Source organism: Otolemur garnettii, unplaced genomic scaffold (genome assembly GCF_000181295.1).
Source record: "Otolemur garnettii isolate 467f Iridium unplaced genomic scaffold, OtoGar3 scaffold00133, whole genome shotgun sequence".
Classification (NCBI taxonomy): Eukaryota; Metazoa; Chordata; class Mammalia; order Primates; family Galagidae; genus Otolemur; species Otolemur garnettii.
This window is the reverse complement of record NW_003852528.1, coordinates 4,146,050-4,169,876: the sequence shown is the minus strand read 5'-3', so window position 1 is coordinate 4,169,876 and position 23,827 is coordinate 4,146,050. Positions and strand designations below refer to the sequence as shown.

Below are 23,827 nucleotides of genomic sequence, written 5' to 3'. Positions count from 1 at the left end.
CTCTGCTGGCCACTGTGTTGTCCTACGGGCACATCACCCTGGCTGTCCTGCACATCCCCTCAGCTGCTGGCCGTTGGAGAGCCTTCTCCACCTGTGCCTCACACCTCACCGTGGTCACCATTTTCTACATGGCCATGATCTTCATGTATGTCCGGCCCCAGGCCATTGATACACGGAGCTCCAACAAGCTCATCTCTGCTGTGTACACTGTCCTCACCCCCATCCTGAACCCCTTGATCTACTGTCTGAGGAATAAAGAATTTAAGGATGCCTTGAAAAAGGCCTTGGGCTGGGGTCAAACTTCACAGAACAATTAAGTGACCTGGAATATAATTTGTGTTGATAAACCAACATCGTATCTGGCACTTTGTACTCCTTAATTTTAATTGCACTTCACTGTGTACAAGTAAAGAGCCTTCATCTAGGTGTGTTTTCACAAAAGGACCAACTCACAGGAGCGGCTCTCAGAACAAGAGTGAGAAGCTTCCCTCACGTCTCTCCCCTCACTGTCCCTGCCCTGAAATAACCATTAGGCTGATTTGTAACACCAGGTGCTGGTTGGGCGTCTCTGAGGTTTATGGGTGTAGTCAGAAGCCCTTACCCATCATACTCAGCGTCCTTCCGTCACCACGACACCTGGGTGACTCTCTGACGTATTTGTGTGTGGTGACAATGCACACATTCTCACTGGTGCACAGTGTTTGTGGCTACCATAACACTCTTATAGGTTTGATTATTGTGGACAGCATACAGCTGCTGTCCATTATGGATAATGCTGCTGTAAGCATTTTGATTAATATGCACACAGGTGGATGCAAGTACAGGTAGTATACACCACTGTAATTGCTGTAACCTAATGTGTGTCCCATCAGGTTTAGTAAAAACGAAAAACTGGTTTTCCAGAGTTGAACGTAGAAGTTTTTATTTTTGCTGGCAGCACAGTAGAATTCCCATTCCTCCATCTCCTTACCGACACTTACAGTAAGTCTTATACATACTTCCAATTTAGCCACTGTTCTCCAGCATTTCATCCTGACTCTAATGGGCACTCCTTCATGACAGAGGGTGCCAAACACCTTTTAACATTTAGCAGCTGTCGTCCCTTAGAAGGCCCTTTCTGAAGGGCCCATCTGATTATTTTTATATGGAGCCTCTTTTTCTCTTTAACACACAGGAATTCTTTTACATTCCAGACCCAAGCTCTTTTCTGACTATATTTATTGCCAAAATGTTCCTGTCTGTGGACTTACCTTTTTTTTTTTTTTTTTGAGAGAGAGAGTCTCATTAAGTTTTTTTTTATTAGAAATGGGTCTCACTCTTGCTTAGGCTGGTCTTGAACTCCTGAGCTCAGGCAGTTCAGCCACCTTGGCCTCCCAGAGTGCTGGGATCACAGGTGGGAGCTGCCATGCCCAGCTAAGTCTATTATTGGGGTCTTTCATCAGTGTTTGGTACTTTTTAGCACACAGAGTCTATGCGTGTTTTGCTAGATTTGAACCTAAGTGTTGTGTTTTCTTTTGGAGCAATTGTAAATTCCATGGTTTCCACCTGTTTATTGTTAGTATATAGAATACAGGTGATTTTTGTGTGTTGCCCTTTATTCTATAATCTTGTTTTTTGTGTGTGTGTAGATTCCTTTGAGTTTTCCCTGTTAACCATGTCATTTACAAAGTTTTCTTTCTTTCCAATATGTCTGCAGCATAGATATATATATAATTTTGCCTCACTGCATAGGTTAGAACTTCTAGTGCTGTGCTGCCTACACAAGGAGAGCCAATGTCCTTTCCTTGTTTCCTAAAGGGGGAAAAGTGCTCAGTTGTGTAAACATGACTTTAACCGCGTGTGCAGCTCAGCTGTATCAGGTTGAAGCTGCTCTTCAGTCTTTGTTTGCTGAGAGACGTTTTGTTCTTATCATGAATGTTAGAGACGTTTTGTTCTTACCATGAATGTTAGAGACGTTTTGTTCTTACCATGAATGTTAGCTAGCTTTTGCCAGATGCCTTTCTGCATCAGGTGATCTGATCATTGATTTTTCTTCTTCAGCTGTTGATAAGGTGGATCATATTGGTTAATTTTCAAATATCATATTAACTTTGCATTATCTACATCAATCACTTTGGTTCTGATACATTGTTCATTTCAATTTATCCAAATTTTTGTGTCTATGAGAGGTATCAGTCTATAGGGGTTTAAGGTTTTTGTACTATCTTTGTATGGATTGGAAAGTATTCCCTCCTCTTGTATGTCCTAAAGGAGATGGCATAAAGTTACTGTATAAGCACTTGGGAAAATTCTCCAGTGAAAATATGAGCCGGGGGGAAGAGAGGCGCAGGATTTTAAAATTACAAATTCAGATTCTTTAATGGGTATGGGACTATTCAGGGTATCAACTAATTAAATTATTAGAGCTTACATTGGTTGTTTTTATTTGGTTCCTTTTTTCCCCCTTACATTCCAATGGATAACTTGTACTTTTCTTTAGAATTGTCTTGATTTACTTATAAAGTTTTGGGAAATACCATTTTGTTTTCCCATTTTTTAGTGGTGGTTCTAGTATCACAACATGTGGATGTACTTCTTGGAACCCACCCCTGTGGCTGTTTCTCTGCTTTCTGGGAAGTATGAAAACACTTCCTTCATCCAGGAGCTTTGGATACCAAAGCCAAAGATGGGAGAATTATCCTGCTTGCTGTGCTCTGGTCCATGAACAAAGTCCATTTCTCCTTTTGCTTGGATCTGCTTGGATTTCTTCCACCATTCCCCCACTGTCTAAACATGATTACTTTCTGCACAGAAAGCAAGCATAATGCCATAATTTTTGCTTCAAATGCCAAATGTGGCTTTTAAAAACTCAAGGATATTCTATTTCCCCTTATTTTTTCCATTCTATTGTTTTTCCTTCTGAAGTTCCCCAGCCTCCTGTTACCATGTTCTGTACAGAGAGCTTCCTTTAGCCAAACTTTAAAGGTGGAAGAAAGTCAGCTGGAAACAAACCCTCTTGGTTTTTCTTCATTTGACAACATCTTCAGTTTTGCTGGGTATAGGATTTGCTGCACAGGTAAGCGCATTCTTCTTCTTGATCAATCTGGACCCTACAACACCATCAGGGGAGCTGGCACCACCTGCAAGGGGACCAATCAGGAGCCTCACTGAGAACAGGGGGCTGGAAAGTAACAAAAGAGGAGGGAACACAACCAGAGTCTTACCATGCCACCCTCATTAGAGTGCCACGGGGTCACAGCTCATGGCAACCTCAGACTCTTAGGCTTAAGTGATTCTCTTGCCTCAGCCTCCCAAGTAGCTGGGACCACAGGTGCCCACCACAATGCCCAGCTATTTTTTGGTTGTAGTTGTCATTGTTGTTGGCAGGCCCAGGCTGGATTCAAACCCGCCAGCTCTGGTGTATGTGGCTGGCTCCTTAGCCACTTGAGCTACAGGCGCTGAGCCAGTGATCATTCTTTAAACTCAAGAGTTTACCAATACCTGTCATTTTGGAAAGTCCAAGTGAGAAAGATCAGAAGAATAACTCTTAAGAATTAGATTCCTGTGTCAGACACTAGCAGTCAGAGCTTTGCCTGTAACTTGGGAGCTACAGTATGAAGACTGAACCTAGGGATTTCTTAAGATTCCATTAGGTATATTTTTTAAACCATTTATTTTTATTTATGTGAGACAGAGTCTCACCATATCTGCCCTCAGTAGAGTGCCGTGGCGTTACAGCTCACAGCAACCTCAGACTTCTGGGCTTAAGTGATTCTCTTGCCTCAGCCTCCCAAGTAGCTGGGACTACAGGCACCCACCACAATGCCTGGCTATTTTCTTTTTTTTTTGCAGTTGTCATTGTTGCTTAGCTGGCCCGAGCCAGGTTCAAACCTGACAGTGCTGGTGTACGTGGCTGGTGCTGTAACCACTGTGCTATGGGAACACCCCCAGACAACTTTATAAAGCCAGTATATCCTGATACCAAAGCCAAAGATGGAAGAATTATCTTGCTTACTGTGCTGTCCTCCAATTCATGAACAAAGTCTGTTTCTTCTTTTACTTGGATCTGCTTGGATTTCTTCCATCAGCACTGTATAGTTTTCAGCATATGAACCTGCAAGTTTTATTAGATTTAAAAACTAAGCATCTCAAAATGTTTGTTTTTAGGTGGTATTTTAAGACAATGGAACAGAAAAGAGAAGCAGAAAAAACTCCACAGAAATACAATCAATTGTTCTAATTTACATGTAGTTATTAGTAGTAACAGATATCCTCTGTAAACTCTGCCCAGGTTCCCCCCCCCCCGCCCCCCCGTAGCAACATTAGCATAACTATAGTGGAAAAGGACCAGAATACTGATATTTAACAAGTCACTGATCTTATTCAGACTTCCTGGTTTGAGTGTACAGGTTTGTGTACGTGTCTGTGTGTTGATTAAGCTTTATGAAATATCATCTGCATAGGTTTTGAGTCCACTATCAAGATTATTCACAGTCCCCACACCACATAGATCCCTTATGTTGGCCTTTTATAACCACACTTACCTCCCTCCAGATCCCCGCAAGAACACCCCAACCCCCCTCACTAATTCCTAGCAAGTACTATTCTGCCTTCTATTTCTAAAATGTTACCTAAACGGAATCTCACATGTTAGGAATAGCCATTTCCATGCAGTATAATTTCTTGGAGTTGTATGTCTTACCAGCTGTTTTTTTATGTCAAGTAGCATTCCACCATAGACTTGCAAATAGTTTAACCATTTGCCCTTTGAAGAACATCTGACCTGATTATAGTTTTTCTCTATTATAAAGCTGCAATAAATATTTATGTACAGGTTTTTGAGTGGCCACAAATTTTCAGGGAAGCAGAAGTGAGAGTTATTTTAAAAGAGAAGGTGCTTGGACACCATTGCTTGGATCAAGCTATACCTGAAGCCAGTCCATACATTAAATTTCTCGGGTACTATGAGGTTTACATTGCTTACATTGTTACTAACCAGTACTAACACATCAGATCTCAAATGAAGACTTCAGAGGAAGGGGTATGATTTGGGGGACAGTGTTTTATAAATGTACCTTAGATAAACATAAATATTATTAGAAATTGTTGTATGTAATATCAGGATAGCACAGAATATTTTTGTTATTGTAGTTTTAAAGTGTCCTCTCTTGATCCAGAAACACCAAACTTGACATAATTATAATTCTTAAGTATCACTTATAAACGGAGCTCATTTGGAAGCATATTTAGTGAGTGTACTATTTCCTTTTTTTCTGTTCTGGCCAGCTACCAAGGTCTCCTAACAAGAACTTCAATTAAAGTTTTATAGGAGCTGTCTCGAAATGCGAAATTTGAAACAGAGTTTATATCTGTGGACTCAATCTACTCTAGTTATAAAACTAAAATGTATAAATACATTTTGGTTAAAAAAAGGTAGTTTGAAAAACATTAGACACAACAAAACAGGTGATGGCCCCACAGACTCAGCCTCCTTCAGTCCTCAGGCTGTGAATCCAGCTCTAGGGGTGTGTGTTCAGGGAGAACAGAAGGCGGAGAGCACTGGGGAGATGCAGTGGTGGAAGGTTTCACATTAGGACATGTTATGTTATTTTGTTTCTTCTGTGACCTCTGTCCTTTTCTCATTATGCTATCAGTAAAAGCTGTCAAACACAAGAGCCTTGTTTTAGGAAATTCGATGAAGGAATGCTTCACTCCTTCGCCAGGGTAATGCTGAGAAAGATAACCGGGTACTAGAGAGGAGGTTCATAGAGGATGGATAATGAATAGAGATGAGGAATCTGAAGGTGTTCTCGCCCCCATCTCCATTTCCCAGAGGAATTCTCATAATCATTGGAAGAGACACCAGACTTTCTAGAGACATGGAGAGGTGGAGGGAGGCCTTGGGTTTGGATAGTAAGCACCCATTCTGTGGGATTGGAGGCTTTAGGCCCATCTGGTCACACCTTTGTACTAAAGGTGCATTTATATTTGTTAGTCTTGCACTTGTGTTAAGTCAGAGCTCTGCATGGGGCTGCAGGCACAGCCTAGAAGGATATGAACAGGGTCCCTGCTAACAGAAAATGTGGGGTCTTGAATAGAATTTCTCCCAATGTGTACCCTTTGCATCGGGATGAATAGGGAACTTGTTAGACAGGTTTCAGGGGGCAATCCAGGATATAAAAAAAGTCAACCTGGGAATCTGTATTTTCCTTTTAAAGAAACATCTTAGAAATCGCCTCAGTCCTCACAACTGCATTCTCACTATTTTACAATTCCATGATCATTCTGAAAAGCTGAAAACCAAAAAAAGTAAAATAAAAGAAAATTTAAGCTAAGAACAAAAACCCTGAGGAAGATCACAAAACCCTTCTCAAACAGCAGACACAGTTGGAGATACATCAAGGACAATCACTACTAACCTGAGAGAAACCAAGAACCTAGAGAATAGTCATCCCACGCTTCGTCTTTCTTTTTAGGTACTATTTGGGGGGAGGCAATTCACACCAGGACGCTCTCCCCACCACCCCCTCCACATAGATAGGCCCCTGGCTCTTCTCCACCAGGTCCTTCCTCTCCCCTTCCCTCCTGCCTCCCCACGCCCTTTCTCCATTCCTTCGGGCCCCTCCCGGCTTCCCAGGCTCCGGCTTAATGCCCATCTTCCTCCCCAGCCTGGGCTGGTTTAAGAGCTGGAGGCGTCCCCACCTAAGTCCGCATAGGGAATTTTGGGGTGTGGCGGACGCTAGACCTGGGACGAGTTTGGGGTAGCACCGAACCCCGCGGAGGGCTCAGCAACGCACCTAACACCGGCCCAGGTTCCAAGGCAGCACTCCCCGCACAGACCCAGCCCGCCCCGCGCCCCAAGGCTCTCACACGGCCCTCGCCTGCCCTGCAGAACCCAGGCGTGAAGAATCTGCCCTCCGCAGACTTCCGCGCCAACTCCCGAGCGGAGTGCTACGCATAGACCCAGGGCCCAGAACAGAAAGCCTGACGCGCCCTCGCCCCGCCCCGACGCGCCCTCGCCCCGCCCCGGCAGGCGCTGCTAAGAAGCTTCCCGACAGGCGCCGCGGCCGCCCCGGCAGTGACGTCACGGACGCGCGCCGGACGGAGGAGAGGACCCCGTCGCGACCTCATCCTCTCGGGTCGTTGAGCCAGAGCCGACCGAGTAGCCATGGCCCTGAGGCTTCTGAGGCTGGTCCCGGCGCCCACGTCCGCGCGGGTCCTGGCGGCGGGCGCCCAGCGCGTGGTGAGGGTGCGGCGGTGTGAGGGCGTGAGTTGCGGGCGGGAGCCCGGCCCCGTTGTCTCTCGGACGCAGCCCCTTCCCTACTCCCTGGCCTCCGAGCGGCGGCTGCCGGCGTCTCTCTGCGGGGACCCACTTTCCTTGAAACGTTTGATCCTTAGTTGTGCGCACACGCCAGAGGGGCCGCGAGCTCCTCTCGGCCTTTTCATCTCGGCTCCAAGCAGAGGCGCCCGTACCGAGGTGGTGGGTCGTTGGCTGCTCTGACGCGGACGCTAACTGGCCGATACCGCGCCCGCCGCAGTCACTGCCGAGGACGTGCGCGCTGCGGGTCCTGGGGCCGGCGCTCATTCATTACTCAATTCGCGCTACAGCTTATCGAGCGCCGCGTAAGCGTCAAGCCTTGCTAGGTGCTGGGGTGAAGTGATCTTGAGTAGAAACAAAACATTTGGGTTAGATTTGGAACTGTTAAAACTGCTCATGGTAGAGAACAGTGGGGTGACATTCGACACAGAGGAAACAAAAGAAGCTAGAGAACTGTGCTGGAAACATTAGGACACCTTTTTTTTTCTTTTAACGACAGTGGTTGTATCATAGCTTTTTTGCTTGTGAGTAGAGCTACATTGATGTCAAATTGTAGTGGGACTTAACCTTTGCGCTAAGAATTTTGATCACCATAGGACTTTGAACAGGGGAATGTAATAATTTTATCTACAAAATTATATAAATGTTTCTAGGAGGTAATTCTGGCTGCAGAAGAGAAGAAAGGGAGGTGGTCATCTCTTTAATGCCTGGTGTTCTGGAACCTTGGTTAGTGCAAGTGAGAGCCCCAGAGCAGAGGCGACACTCCGCTGTAACCTGCCAGCTGTGCAGACCCACCTCTAACAGTGTGTTCACTTCTGGGCGTTGCACTCAAAACGGGATGTGGGCAACTTTAGGAGGTCCTGAGGAAAATGAGTAAGATGAAAAGTGCATATATCTTGTTACTTGATGAATAATTAAAGGAATTGGAAATGGGTCATGGAAGATTAGTTATTTATATGATTCTAGAGGGCAGAAGGATGAGACTGAGAATGGGAAGGAGATTATAGAGAAAACTATCAAAACTCTGTCATGAAACACATTCTAAAGATTTGGAAGTCAGAAAACTATTGGTTGCTTGATACATAAGTTACTGTGTGTCTGCTTTGTGCCAACCTGAGGTATATTCGAGTTTTGGACACCAGTGGGGAAACAATTCATACATGGGTCAGAGGTAGCATATGTAAGAGAGTAATTAACTTCTGAAGTGCTGGGTCCCCCCAACTCCCCAGTTGCTCTACCCCATCTCTTCTCTTCCCCATTCCACTTGGCATCAGCTGCGCTGGTCTTTGGCTGATCCTTACAGTGTCCTTGCCTCTGGTCATTTGCACTTCATGTTCCCTCTGTCTGGAAGACCCTCCTCAGATGTCCACTTGGCCACTTCTTCACCAAGTTTGTTCAGAAGTCATTTTCTTGGTGAGGGCTTCTTGGCCACCCATTTTGATAAAACAGCCTGTCCCATATGCTATGACTGGGCCCATCCTCTGCTTCCGTCTCCACAGCACTTATTTAATATGCGCTGTTATTGCTTTCTTATCCTGTGGGATGGTTGTCTTTTGGCTCATTGTTGTCCCCATTGTCTAGAAAAGTGCTTGGTATGTGATAGGCCCTGAGTAAATACTTGTGGAATGAGTGAGCAAATACCACACAGTAGCTACAGATTAAGTAGTCTCAAACTGTTAGGACTTTGAGATTTTTGAAATATGTAGAGATCTCACCACCGTTTAATAGCACAATCCTCCGTGGCTGGACCTCTGTTGGCATTGCTGGCATTCCTCCAGTGACCCTTTTGATACACAGGTTCCCATTGTTTTCCTGCTGTGATTGCGTGTGCAGGTATTATTTATAAAAATGGTATCACATAGCACTCTCCCTGTTCTTTTTTTCTTTTAACCAAAGCCATGCTGTATTCAGATTTCCTCAGTTTTCCCCCAGTGTTCTTTTTCTCTTCCAGGATCTCATTTAGAACGCCACTTGGCATTTAACTACCGTGTCTCTGGGTTGTGTCAGTTTCACAGATGTTGCTTGTTTTTAATCACCTTGGCAGTTCTGAGCAGTTCTTGGCAGGTATTTGGTTTTTCAGTGGGACTTGCTAATGTCTTTCTCACGGTTAGATGGGAGTTCCTTCCTTCTTGGGAGGAAGACCACAGAGATAAAGTGCCATGGGTACACACTGTGAACGTGACTTAACATGGCAGGTGTTGACTGGCCATGTAGTTGAGGTGGTGAGGTAGTTTCCGCGCTGTAAATTTACTCTTTTTTCTTCCTCCTTCCATATTGTACTTTCAGCAGGAAGTCACTGTGTGCAGCCCACCCTTCAGGAGTGTTGAGTTTATGTTTCCTTCCTTGAAGGCAGAATATCAGTATGAATTATTTTGAATTCATCTGCATGGGCGATTTTTCTCTTCTCCCACATTTACTTATTTATACACACATTTATTTCAGCATATATTCATAGGTATTTTATGCTTTGGGTTATAATTCTGCTTTATTTTACTGCCCATGTTCTAGCTTTGGCCATAGGGTGGTTTTTCAGTTGGCTCCTGTATCCCTGTGACATCCCCGTTATTTTCTATGTGTGTGTGTGAGAGAGAGAGTGAACACATCCTTACTTTCTGGCACTACAAGATGGTCCAGGCCTAGAAGCGGTCATTTCTCCAAAGCGCCCTTCCTTTCACTGGAAGCTAGATCTGGATACTAGTGTTGTCCAGTTTCTGCTGGGACATTGCTTTTTCTGGGCCTTCTCAGCTGAAGTGGCAAGGAGATAAACTAATCTGAGTATGTGCAAATCTCTAGACATTTCTGTAACTATCTGTGTCTAAATTAAACTAAACATGAGTTCGTAGTAATCACGCGTAGATCGTCCCGGCTTTTCTCCTTGCTTATCTGAACACTTGGCTCCCACTGGTGGCCGTTCATTTGCTTACTTGCTGACTTCTAGTATACATCCTGCTCGTCCCTGAAGCAGTATTAACCTTTGCCCCTGTGGGATGCATTTTTATTAACTGGAGCACAGGGATTACATGCAGTTTACAGACTGTTCTCATTTCTTAACACCTTTCCCCCACCCCCTCCAGTGAGTGGTTTTGTGTGTTTGTAACACAGTGCATTGCTGTCACAGCCTGCCTTCTATCCTGGGATCCTCCTACCCAAATGCATCTTTAAAAACATACATGTTGAGTGGGCAGTGCCCGTGGTCCAAGGAGTAGGGTGTCAGCCCCATATACTGGGTGTGGTGGGTTCAAGCCTGGCCCCGGCCAAAACTGCAAAAAATATACATATATATATATATATATATATACACACACTCATGTTGAGGCTGGGCGCAGTCACGCCTATAATCTCAGCACTCTGGGAGGCTGAGGCGAGTGGTTTGCCTGTTCAGGAGTTATAGGAGAGTTCCAGGAGTTTCAGGAAAACTCGGTTTGCCGAGTTCAGAAGTTGGAGACTACCCTGAGTTAGAATGAGACGCCATCTCTAAAAACAGCCAGGCTTTGTGGCAGGTGCCTGTAGTCCCAGCTACTCAGGAGGCTGAGGCCAGAGAATCGCTAGAGCCCAAGAGTTTGAGGTTGCTGTGAGCTGTGACACCATAGCACTCCACCTAGAGTGACAAAATGAGACTCTCAAAAAAAAAAAATCATGTCGAATTCATTCTTTGTGCTGTAAAGTTCTGTGGGTTTTGACAAATGTATTATGACAGGCCTCCCCCATTACAGATCATAAAGAGTCGTCTCAGTGTCATAGAAAATCCCCTGTGTCTTGTGTATTAATTTTTTCCTCCTTTTCCCAAACACCTGACACCAGATATCTCTTTACCATCTCTGTAGTTTTGCCTTTTGGGGAATGTCATGTAATGAGACATATAATATAAATGTCACCTTGTCAGATTGCTTTTTTTTACTTAAAAATAACATTTAAGATTCACTTGTGTCTCTGTGGCTTGCTAACTGATTTTTTTTTTTTTAGAGACAGAGTCTCACTCTATTGCCCTCCATAGAGTGCTGTGGCATCCCACAGCTCACAGCAATCTCCAACTCCTGGGCTTAGGCGCTAACTGATTTTTTAAATCACTAAATAGTGTTTCATGAATGGATGTCCCACACTTTTATCTGTTCAGCTATAGAAGAGCATCTTGGCTGCTTCAGGTTTGGGCAGTTATGAAAAAAGCTATTATAATTGTGTCATGCAGATGTCTTTGTGGAAATACAAGCTTTTGCTTTTTTTATACCAGTCAGGTAATACCTAGGGCAGTGATTACTGGATTATATGGTAAGTCTCATCTAGTAAGCATTCCTGGTGGTCCACATTCTGGTCAGTACCTGGGGTTGTCAGGTACTTGGATTTTTAGCCATCCTAACAAGCATATCGTGGCATCTCTTTTTAACTAGTTATTTCCTAATGACTGGTGGTGTTGAGCATTTTTTCACATGCATATTTGCTATCTGTGTATCTCTGATTTGTGAGATCTGTTCTCATAATATTGCCCATTTTTAAATTGAGTTGTTTGCATTTCATTCTTTGTAAGCTGTTCCCCCCACCCTTCTGTAATTAAATCAAGATTGAAAAAGTTCTCCATATATATTTTAAAGTAACCTTTATTTTTTATTCTATAATAAGATATTTTATTATTTTAGTAAGTACTTAGTACTCTATAATAGCAGTATGCTTTACTTTTTTAACTACTCTTCTGTCAGATATTAAAGGGTTTCCGTCTGATTTTATAGACTGCATGTCACTGAGTGTCCCTACAGGCACAGCTTGGCATGGAGCCTTGTGTGCCCCTTGGTGCTGGGAACCGGGATCCTCAGGCTTGTTACTGTTAGCAGTTCAGGGTGGCACTCACTTTCTTGTCCTGACACTGCACATTATCATTTCTAAAAGATCAAATATTTCCCGCTTCAACACATGAAAAAATATTTTCTCCTTGTTAATAGTCTTTTCTTTCTTTCTTTCTTTTTTTTTTGTAGCAAGGTTGAGCACTTTGTCATGTGGTTATTGGCTATACACAGTGTCCTAAAAGTCACCATACATAGGGAAAATGGGAAATTATAGCTTAGTTTACCTTTATTTACAAAATAGTCTCTACGTTTTGGCCACTACTTTCTGCACACACACATGAAATTGTCTCTTCCACAGTGGCAGACACGTTCCAGGTTATCTGGTTTCCTGTGTGTGAAGACTTTTGGGACACCCTGCATTTAATACTTTAAAATAAGCTGCACTTCTGCCCTTGATCTATACAATCTCTGTACACTAAGGCTATAATTCTACCGTGTTTGTTGACGTTTTTCAGTTAATGCCTTTTGATTATACTAGCTTTCATTTGTTTGGAGGATAATTTTGGCTTTAATGTGGGGAATAGATTAGGGCTGCTGGACAGAAGATAAAGCAGGCCGTGCCTGGCTGGGGAGGGACGTGGGGAGGGCTGGGGGACACATTGCATCAGAGATTGGAGAGTCAGGGTTCTGTGTGTGATCTGGAGTTTGAGAAAGGAGGAAGACACCAAAGACCACTCTCAAATTTGCTCTCTTTTGCTTGTTGGGTAGTGGTTAGTCCCTAGTGGATAGTGGGGGAAAGCAGACTTGGGGGTCAGGGCGTGGGTGCTGCTTTTCAGTGTTAGGACTGTTAGTTTTCAGGGGGCTTTGGGACATCTAGGTGGCACAGTTTAATAGGCTGTGGTCAGGAGCTCAAGACAGAAGCCTGGACTGCAGAAGGGTTTCCCATTCCCTGCCCCTAGCCCCTTCCCCTGCCCTTCTTCTATCCATCCATGCCATTTTTATTGAACACAGTAAGCACGTTCAGTAGAAGTTTCAGACCCCGTTCCAGGCCCCAAGGATGTAGCATTCAACAAACAGACAATACATCTGCCCTGTGGAGCTTGCAGGGCTGGGGGTGGGAAGGAAAACACATTCTTAAATTAGTAGGTATAAAGATATAGGTGTTGACATTTTTATCACCACTGGGCTCTTGGTATTCTAACATAAAGGTGCTAATGCCTGGAGTGAACAGAATGGTCACATTGTGTGTCGTGTGGTGTTGTGTTTTTTAGGGAAGAATCCACACCAGTGTACGGTGTGAGCTGCGCTATGGACCTTTGGCGTACCTGCTTGGTGAAAGAATAACCAAAAAACTGACAAAAAACAGCAAAGTGATAACTGTGGATGGCAACATATGTTCTGGGAAAGGCAGGCTTGCAAAAGAGATAGCGGAGAAGCTGGGTATGCATTTTTGTTGTGCAGAATCACATCTTTTTCTGAGATATGTGGCTGCTTATCACATTTGGACTTTAATATTGACTAGATGGAATTGGGCCTGAGGTGGGTGTTTTACATTTTTGTTGATTGTAAAGGCTATTTTTAATCTTTCAGATTTGGAAAATTAAAAAAACTATACTAATTGTTAATTTAAATTGAATTTTTATCTTGGTAGTGTAAGCAGTACACTTCTAATAAACTGTCGTATTTGAACTTTTTGACAGTCTCTGAGACCCAGAAAGCTGTTACTGCGCTCATGTGCAGATGGGTAAACTCAGTGAGATAAGCAAAGCCACTCACACAGGGGGCTCCTTCCAGCAGGAACTCGGTGCAGGGCAGGTCTTTAGCTCATGTACACGCTTTTCACATGTGCTCAGGTGTGCTGTCTTTGGTACCTTGCGTGTTCCTTGTGTACACTGTGAAACACAGGTACAGGGGCAGCTTTCACCATGTTTTCAGGGACAGTTCCTGGTGATGGGATTCAGGTGGGCTGTGTGTCTTACTCGGTTCGTGCTGCTGGGTGGTGGGAGGGAGTGGTCCACGTGAGGCCTCACGCAGCTGTTTGTCTTCTCAGACATGAAGCACTTCCCTGAAGCGGGGATACATTATGCAGACAGCACTACAGGAGATGGAAAACCCCTTGATGTGCAGTTCAGTGGGAACTGTAGTTTGGAGAAATTTTATGATGATCCAAAAAGTAATGATGGCAACAGTTACCGCCTGCAGTCCTGGCTGTATGCCAGCCGCCTCCTACAGTATGCGGACGCCCTGGAGCATTTGCTCAGCACAGGTGGAGTACCCTGGGCAGGTGGCCATGGGACGTGGTCCATACTTGAACTCTGTACAAAAGTCAGCCGTTTAACATTGTCACTAAGTACAGCTTTTCTTTAGGGATATTTAATGGGGTAAGTTCTATCTTATCAAAGATTATAAGTTCCCTGAAATCCGTGTTTTTTTGGCTTCAGAATAAAATTAACTTAATATTTCAATGTTGCACACTTCAGTGAGATTTATGGACTGTATGGGACTTTCATGCCAGTGTTTTAAGCACATAAGTGAACTGTGTCAAAATGATAGAGGAAAGAGAGAAGATGGAAGCCACTAGGAGGAAGTGGAATCACACTTAGGAAGATGAGTGGGTGTCCCATAGTTCTGTGGATGACAACTAAATAGGGTTGTCTTGGAGGGTGTGGGGATGGTCTAGCATTTGTAAAGCCACATGGAAGAAGTCATCCTTGAGGGGATGGCAGAAGTAGGAAGCAGGACTCACAGGATGCCCTGGGCTTGTGCTGGAAGAGGGGCTGTGTCCTGGAAATTATCCAAAGCTGGGGACAAGTGGACAGGGGCTGTGTGTTAGGCAAGGTCCAGAGCCTGGCAGATCAGCACCAGAAGTCAGGCAACAAAGATAGGAGAAGAGGGAGGGTGGCCAGATGGGGCGGGAACGCAGGTTGTGAGTGTGTCCAATGAGGGCAGCTCCTGCCAGGGGCCGCGTCAGTGTCCTGGGAAGCGGCAGCCCAATCCCACAACATCCTGGAATTGGGCAGCAGGTGCACTGCTAGTTGGTGGTCAAAACTGCCCTGCTGTGTGGCTCTGAATTCACAGGGAGAAGCACACAGCATGCACATGTGTAGGAGAGAGGGCGACTGTGTGAGGTCTGTGCATTGTGTCCTGTGTGGCCAGTGCTCCTGATGGGCTTGTTGACACACACAAGCTCAGCTGCATGAGTGGCTTCATTGGGTCTGGGCTATAAGAAATATATTTCTAACCACACCCCTGGATAGCCAGTGGGGCTGGTTCACAAAGCTGTGTCCAGGTCCCCACGTATAAAGTATGTGTCCCTGAAATATGGGGTAATACTCTATAATCTCACAGTCCCATAGGTGTTATTGTCTTGCTTTTTTGTCGTTTTATTAGTGATTCTTTTTTCTTATGTGAATGTAAGCCTTGATTTTGGTTAGTGTTAGTCCTAAAGAAAAACTGTGGCCTGCTGTCCACCTCTTGAACCCTGTACTGGGACCTAGCTCTTAGGAGCGGGGTTGGGGGCTGTGCTCACAGGGCTTTCAAGTTGACTCCAGACTCCTCCCGAAACGCACTTGAGTTTTGTCTCTTGTTTCTTAAAATTAAAAGGAAACATTTTTCTAATTGAATAAAATCAGTTTTCCATTTGTACTGGCCCTTTTGTGGGCCAAGTCGTTCTAGGAGCTTGGGACGTCACAAAGAGGGAAGCTTATATTTTAGTAGGGGATGAGGACTCATCCAGGAACAAGTGTGTCAGGTCCTGAGTGAATGAGGAGTGGTCTTACAAGGGGCCAGGAGTGGGGCTGGGACTGTTCTCTTGGGGGAAGGTTAGGTAAGGCTTGGGTCCAGGCACAGAAACCACAGGAAAAGGAGGCGGGACCTGGAGACTTCACTGCTGAGCTGTGTGAATATCTGCAGGGGGCTGGTGTGATAGCAGCGCTGAGTGAGGCTGGGCCAGGCTCGGGAAGTGGCGTGGGCACTGTGGGTGGGACAGATTGTTTAAAACAGAAGCACTTAATGAAACACTGTCATATTGCTAAAAACTGAAAAGGTATTATAGTTTTAAAAATGGTTTTCAACTTCATATATGTGTATACCCTTTCGAATGTATTTGGTATAGAAATGGAATTGTAAATGACTTTTTATTTTTTTTTGTAATGAGATGACAGAGTTTGCAAAGTTGTCCTCCTGGCTCCTGATCTTCGTTTTCCTGTTTCCTTAGGACAAGGGGTGGTGTTGGAGCGTTCCATCTTCAGCGACTTTGTCTTCCTGGAGGCCATGTACAAGCAGGGATTCATCCGGAAGCAGTGTGAGTTGGTGCTGCAGGGAGGTCGGGCGTGTGGTGTGCGTGATACTTGCTTCACAGCCGGCGTGTTTGTGAACGTCTGTTACAGGGTGGGTAGGGGCCATTGCTGGGAAACTTCCACAGGAAAGGGGTCTCGCGAGGTCCTTCTGCTTCTCTGCCTCCTAAACAGGTGTTTTTTGTCCTGTCACAGGTCCCTGTGCAAACAGTTGGGCCGGGTGCATGCACAGCTTGACCCTCAGCCCCCACTGCCTCCCCCAGCTCTCCTCATGCCACTTGCCTGACCCGTGCCTGCACTGCCTCCCGGCACCTGCAGGGGTCGCTGTGCCAGAGCTCCCGTTTCCAGTGTGTGACATTTTAGGGAGTTGTGATGTCCTGTTCTTCCTGTCCTTGCGCTACTACATTGTCATCGCAGCCCTTTCTTTTCACTGACTCGTTGCTGTTCTCAGGACGTGCGGGAAGGTAGCCTGTGTTGGGGGATTTGGGAAGGTCTGACAGGTGGCAATTGGCAAGGAATACAGAGTCCTGGAGAGAAGCAAGGTCACAGCTAGGAGTGTGTTGGGCAGTGCTTTGTGCGAGCCACTGGTTAGTCTGACTGGTGCCCTTTCATGTGTGTGCTAGGGTGGCTGGGACCGTGGCAAGCTGAAATCTGGGAGGTCAGAGTAAGTGTCATGGGTCCGTGAATGGGAAGATTCAAGCCATGGGGATGGGGCATTGCTCTTGGTCTGCTCACATGTCCTGGAGTGTAGGGAAGGTCCACCAAAGGGCTCGTGCTCCCTAGACATGCTGAGCAGCAGCTCATGTCAGCATGTGGCTCAGATGTGCCAGCTGTGCACTGCCAAGCCCTGTTTCAGCTGCCAGGGATGTGCAGATGCCGGAAAAGGCTCCCACAGTCCTGGGGTTTGGGGGTGTGTATTGAACCAGTGTGGGTGATTAATTGCAGGACAGTGTACTTAATGGCTCTGCGGTATCACTCCTGGGTATGATGGAAGCACACAGGACAAATGTCTGACTAGCTGGGAGATCGGGGACAGCATTGGTGATGAGTGGCCTCAGAGTAAGGGATATGTGGGGATGAGGAAGGGCCTGTAGTGGCCTCCGGTGTTCACAGGGGGGCAGGTGCTCCAGAGTACAGTGCTGGAGGGGCAGGCAGGGGCTGTGTGAAGAGGCTGCACCCCGATTAGGGCCCTGGAAAGTTGCCCTGAGAGTGCTGAGGAAGGGGGGAGGGGTACACAGCAGGGCTGTTGTTGGAGTTGTAGTTGAGAGTAATCCCAGGCTTTCATCTTAAGGTGCTTGGTAAGGAGCCCAGCTAGGAGAAAGTTGGGGTGGGATGCAGACAGCAGGGGGCTGGGACCAGGTGGAAGTGTGCTGCTGAGGGACATTGTGGACAGGCCTGGGTGGGACCTCTGAGGGACCCCTGGGGAGAGTGATGGGGCTTGCCTGGTGGGGGCACTACCCAGGAGGAAGGACACACAGGGTTAGCGGCTGGAGTGTTGGGTGCCCCCAAGCCATGGCTGATGCCTGCGGGCAATTTGGCACCTGTGCTGAAGTCCTGAGGACAGCCCTGGGCTGGAGATAGTTTGGGGCACAGCACTGCCAATGGGCTCACTTGTCTTGGGGAGTCCCCAGGGGTGATGGTGAGAGCTGAGACCAGATACCTGGGGGTGGTAGGAGCCCCAGAGATTGATGAGGGCTGGTCACTGGGATGCACTGTGGTGAGATGAGAAGCCAGTGCCAGACTTCACCTTTGGCATTTGCTGACTTTAGCCGGAGCCATTTCGGTGATGGGTTGGGGGAAAGTGAATGGCATTGGCTGAGGGGAAGGTGGCATATGACAGGTGTCAGCTGCTGAGGAAATGGGAATGCTGACAGAAGTAAGGAGAGTGGAGACTTGGCAGGAGCAGGGAAAGTAGGGCTTCGCCTTAGCGGTGGGAGGGGCTGGCCTTGTGGAGGCCTGAGGGTTAGGACAGTTAGGACACCAGCCTGGCACTGCCCACGGCGGCCTCAGTCTGGGGCTTTGGTGGCTCCTCTTTACTCGTGACCTTTCATGTTCCTCCTGTTCACATCGCCCCCGACCTTGGGTCAGAGGCCCATCCTGAGATGGCCTCCAAAGTGAGAGTTGTTAAGACTGGTCACTGGAACATTTTCTTTAAAACAAAATAACAGTTGTTTTTTATGGACCTTAGCATGATCACCTATTTGTCACTTCTGGAAGGTTCTACCATGTAGAAATCTGTGGAGGGTGGTGTCTGAGCCTTGCATCTGTGGGTGGTGGTTTCATTCCATGCACACTGGGACATATTCTCCGTGTGGGCGCCTGGCACAGTCAGGGTTGGGTGAGGACACCCCAGTGCAGGGCCCTCTTCAGCAGGAGCCCTCCTCAGCACCGTGGTTTTCGTGTGACCGCTGCCTGCATGGCATGTTCTGTCCAGAGGTAACTTCAGCAGCGTTACTTCTCAGCCTGCGTGGCTTTCGGTTTATTTTATATCCCTAAATCTGATTCAGCAGGTATTTCTGTGTAGCTGATTAAGTTTATGAAATACGCTGAACTTGGGTAGATGTAGCTTGACAGTTTTCAATTTAGTTATTTGAACAATAAAGTATTTATTTATTTTAGCAATAAAGTATTTAAAAGTGTTTTTTACTTCCTAAAGAAGACAAGACTCTTTTACTTATTATTACTATAAAAATAGGGCTCAATGTGTTCCTGCTCAGAGATGGACACTTGTATGGCCTCCACTTGGCCTTGGAAGTAAAGTGGGCTCTTACTGTGGCCAGGATGCAGTAAAGACTGTCTTTAAGTGCTATTTTAAACCCTGTATTCACTTTCTCTGGGTCTGATGCTTATCGTTTGTTAAGTACAGTGAAGGTGGGAAGTGCTGTTCACATAGCTGCCGTAGGCACCACAGTGGCTGTGTACAAATGCTTCCTGCGCTGGGAAGCCAGGCACATGCCACGTGTATGGTCAGCAGTCAGTAGCCAGGCTGTGACCATTGTGTGATCTGCAGACTGATACACAGCTCTGAGAATTTCATGGATCTTGCAGGAACTAGTATAGAGACAGTTTGGTGAGAGGTGGCAACTCTCCTGTGTGTTCCAGGTGTGGACCACTACAACGAGGTGAAGAACGTGACCATCTGCGAGTACCTGCCTCCCCACTTGGTGATCTACATCGACATGCCCGTCCCAGAGATCCAGAGCCGGATTCAGAAGAAGGGAGACGTAATTCAGCATTTTTTTTTTGTCTGCCCCCAATTTTTTTGATGTGGGGCAGCACTCAAAAATCCTGGTTATAGTAGCCCTCTAATCCTGGACAGTCCTCACTGGGAGGGGTGCCGTGGGGTGGGTCCTAGCAGAGAGGGCCCCTGCAGGTGGGTGGCCCAGGCCTGGGGCTGCTTCCTGCCAGTGCCCTTCAGCCCCACCGCTGTCCTCAAGGCCCCTCAGCTGGTCTCGTGAGGACAGGGAAGGCCCCTGCCTTTTTGTTCTCTAGTGGGGTTTTCACGTCCTGTCATTTTCCTGCAAGTTGAAGACAATTTCTAATCTTTCCGGTCACCACTCCCATCTGTTTGACTTACATTTTGCCTTTTCCCTTTTTCCTACTTAGTGATTCTATTATACAGTAGTAGAGAGTGATCTCCACATACATCCATTTATTCTTTTTGTAGTTTTGAGTCTTTTTGAGATCTAATTAGGTGGCCTGGAAACTCCATCTTCTGAAGTCACCCTCTGGCCCTCCATAGACCCTCAGTGTGAGGAGGGGACCATCTTCTCCCTGTGGCCTGTTCTTTTTTAGTGTTATGGTATTTTTACTGAAAGGAAATGTAGGCTGCCTGTCTGCTTGGCATTCCAGGGCCCGTCAGTGCTGGAGTTCTCATGGGTGTTCATTAATGACCTTGCTGATGGTAGGTTCTTACAGGGCAACAAAAAAGCCCATTTGTCTTTCACCGTTACTGAAAGAGACCACCCTCCTACTTTCCTGCTCTCTTTCACTAGTAAGCACAGTGTGACGCCTGTCTGTGCCCGTTTATTGCTACCCTAACCTGTGCAAAGGGGATGCTCTTAAGTATGCTGTATAGTTTAGACTTTTCAAAAAGAGGGAACTGCAAGTTAAAAATATCTAATGGTTTATCAATGAAATAATTATAGATCCCTTTGCTTATTACACTGGCATTGAGGCAAATGAAGGCATCTCTTCAGAATTCTTTTGTTATCTGGGATAATAATATTTTAGAAATGATTCTAAGGTCCGAAGTAGAGCTGTCAGCTTTTCTATTTTTCTAGGTAAAATCTTAGGGGCACGTTTTGTTGCCAGCTGAGATAACCACACTTTATAAAGAGACGTATGTCACTAGTGGTGTGTGTTCTTACTTTGAGTGTGTGATGTGCTCATGGCTGTATGTTGCAGCCTTTGGTCATAACATCCAAAAACCACTTCTTCACTCTAAGAAAACAAGCAGATTTTACTTAACATTTTTTTAATATTAACGAGTTAAACCTCTGAGATGGCTGTGTCTTTTATGTTGTATGTTGTGTTTATAATATAGTAGAGTTCTTTGTATTATTAGCCTTCATTTAATCTCATGTTAGTGGAACAGGCCAACAATAGTGAGTTGAGGGCATGTTGCCTGCTTAGTACCTTGTGGATATCACTTGCTTCACTAGTGCTGAGGACCTCCCAGGCAGGGATCCGCTCCAGCCAGGAGGATGCAAAGATTGGCAGATGTCTCTGCTCCATCCAAGTCCTTATCAAAAAATAAAACCCCAATTTTAGTATATGCTCCTCTTTTTTGACAGATGAAGATGAAGAGCTGCCTGTGTTGTGCTTTTCTCTGTGCCTGGTCTTGTTGGTGGAGTTACAGGTGTTCAATAAATACTTTTCTTTCTTTCTTTCTTTCTTTTTTAAACACAGAGTCTCACTCTTTTACTGGGTAAGAGTGCTCTGGCATCGTAGCTCACAGCAACCTCAAACTCCTGGCTGGTCCTCTTGCCTCAGCCTCCCAAGTAGCTGGCACTATAGGTGCCCATTTCTATTTTTAATAGAGACAGGGTCTTGCTCTTGCTCAGGCTGATCTCAAACTCCCAATCTCAGGTGATCCTCCCTCCTTGACCTCCCAGAGTGCTGGGATTACAGGCATGAGCCATTGTGTCAGGCCAATAAATAACTCCTTGAATGGTGTTTTTTTTTTTTTTTTAACAGCTTTAGTGAGGTATAATTTAATTTATACTCTGTGAAATTCATCCATTTTAAGGGTACAACTCAATGGTTTCTAGTACATTTACTAGGTTTTTGTAACTGTCACCCAATCCAATTTTGGGATATTGTCCTTGTGTTATAAGTTGAAACAGTGGGCCTGATGGTTCCTCATTTCCTTCCTCTGTCCTGCCCACAAATACTTACCAGGCTTGACTGTGCTGGCCACTCTGGTGGTGCCGCGGGCTTGGCATTGAGCAGAGTGCACAAAGTCCTTGCTCCAAGAGCTCCTGTTCAGATGGGAACTCTCAGTAAATAAGGAAATAAGTAAGAAACATGAAATAGAGGTCAGTTCCATGGAGAAAACACAACGGGGTGAGAAGATACAACAACAGCCTTTGGTATTGCCAAACTGTAAGGAGTTTTAGATACTGAAATCTGCCACTCCCAATTGAATTTTTCAATTTCTGAAATTGGCTTAGCATACTTTAGATGATGATGGAGGTAAGAACCAGAGAAAGTGGGAGGGTTGGGGTGGGTGAGTGGGTGGTGGAGAGGGCAGAAAGGCAGAGGGTCACACAGCAGAGGTCACACAGAGAGGATCGGGGCAGAGTGGAAAGAGTGGTAGAACAGAGAGGGTAGAGAGGGTCGGGAGAGAGGAAATTGGCACTGAGGCCTTTTATGTCACCCCAGAGTCCTCACAATGCTCAGTGTGAGTTGGAGGAAAACAGTGCTCACTGTTGCCAGGCTTTCCACACGCACAGGTGAAGGAAAGCAAAGACCTAGTGGTTCTCACTGTGACTTTCTGCTTTTGTTTAGCCACATGAGATGAAGGTCACCTCTGCCTACCTTCAGGACATTGAGAATGCCTATAAGAAAACCTTCCTCCCTGAGATGAGGTGAGCCACGCAGGTGTATTGGACTCAAGTTTCTGTTTCTCTTTCTCTTTCTTTCTTTCCCTTCTTTCTTTCTTTTTCTTTCTTTCTTTCTTTTTTATTCAGACAGAGTCTCACTCTTGCCCCCAGGTAGAGTGCCATGGTGTCATCACAGCTCACAGCAGCTTCAGAGTCCTGGGCTCAGCAGTCCTCCTGCCTCAGCCTCCCAAGTAGCTGGAACTATAAGCACCTACCCCCTAGTAGAGACAGGGTCTCACTCTTGCTTAGGCTGGTCTTGAACTCCTGAGCTTAAGGGATTCTTTTGCCTCGGCCTCCCAGAGTGCTAAGAATATAGGTTGAGCCACCACACCCAGCTGTCAGTAGTTTTTTTGGCCCTAACAGCCCAGCAAGTTTTCTCTGTAATGGGTGTTGTCTGGGGCCTTGTAATCTGATATTTATAAACAAGAATCATAGGAGACATTTCAGTTTGAGTTTTGGAGATTTTTCGGTTTGTTTTTGGTTTGCTTATTTTTGCTATTTCTGTTCTGTATAGATTTTTAAAGTCTTTCTAATGTTAGAAGGAAACCCAAGCTCTGCTCCATGATAATCTTAGAGAAGTCATGTATGTTTACTTGAGGTGGCGACTAAATGTTCATGTTTGCCTGGAAAGACTGCTGAGCAGTCCTCAGTGGCCACAGAGGAAGTCTGTGAGGGTGGGCATCTCTGTGTACGCGTTGGTCAGTGTCAGCAGGAGGCTCTGGAGTAGATGAAGTGAACAACACCAGACCATGTCTTTTCTTACTTCCCTTTCTGTTTATCTCTTTATTGAAAGCACAAGGAGCATGCTTTTCTGCCCACTCTGTAGCTCATCTTTCTGTGTTCTTTGAGCCTTGTGTCTGTGTAGGGATTGTCACCTAGGTCCAGTTAAATGCAGATTCTTTAAATAATGCTTTCACTGAAGGTTTTTAGTAGCATTTCACATTTTTAAAAACTAAGATTTTTGATACCTAAAGATCTCATGCCTTTGTTTAAAATTTCAAGTAACTGTAAAATTGTGAATAAAAACAAAGTAAGGTACAGTAATTTGGGAAGAAAATTGTTCTTTTTAAATTGAAAGTTTTTTTTTTTAACCCTAAGGGTTGATGGTTTTATAATCTCAAATATTTGCCAAGGGGATGCATAGAGCTGTGTGAGTGAATGGTATAAACAGATGCAGATCACTTAGAATGTCAGCTTCCTAACTTCCTCTGGGGCATCACTGAGGAGCTGCCTCGTGAGCTCTCAGGGAGGGGCTCAGCTGCAGCAGCAAGGTGGCACTGGCTCCCTGCCGCAGCCCAGTGGGCCGTCACCTGCAGCAGCAAGGTGGCACTGGCTCCCTGCCGCAGCCCAGTG

At 45.7% G+C, this 23,827-nt stretch overlaps 2 protein-coding genes and 1 long non-coding RNA gene across 4 annotated transcripts in view; 2 read left to right on the top strand and 1 right to left on the bottom strand.

The window, feature by feature from the left end:
• The window catches only part of LOC100952547 (olfactory receptor 6B2), a 991-nt gene extending 674 nt beyond the window's left edge, over nt 1–317 (top strand). Inside the window, exon 2 of the mRNA XM_023518249.1 lies at nt 1–317. Coding sequence (XP_023374017.1) covers nt 1–317 — 317 coding nt within the window.
• A 2,055-nt stretch (nt 318–2,372) lies between these two features.
• On the bottom strand, nt 2,373–6,911 carry LOC111727945. Its single transcript, XR_002775368.1, has 3 exons — nt 6,850–6,911; nt 3,995–4,093; nt 2,373–3,119 (listed from the first exon to the last, which is right to left on the bottom strand). It is a non-coding gene; the product is annotated as an uncharacterized LOC111727945 (long non-coding RNA).
• Nucleotides 6,912–7,073: 162 nt separating this feature from the next.
• The window catches only part of NDUFA10 (NADH:ubiquinone oxidoreductase subunit A10), a 64,048-nt gene continuing 47,294 nt past the window's right edge, over nt 7,074–23,827 (top strand). The window contains exons 1-6 of one of the 2 annotated variants that reach the window (XM_023518260.1): nt 7,074–7,246; nt 13,344–13,512; nt 14,123–14,338; nt 16,289–16,375; nt 19,470–19,591; nt 22,380–22,459. In XM_023518260.1, coding sequence (XP_023374028.1) covers nt 7,148–7,246; nt 13,344–13,512; nt 14,123–14,338; nt 16,289–16,375; nt 19,470–19,591; nt 22,380–22,459 — 773 coding nt within the window. In that variant the 5' untranslated portion in view covers nt 7,074–7,147. The remainder of the gene's footprint in view (nt 7,247–13,343; nt 13,513–14,122; nt 14,339–16,288; nt 16,376–19,469; nt 19,592–22,379; nt 22,460–23,827) is intronic. The other variant, XM_003798244.3, reaches the window with a different exon arrangement.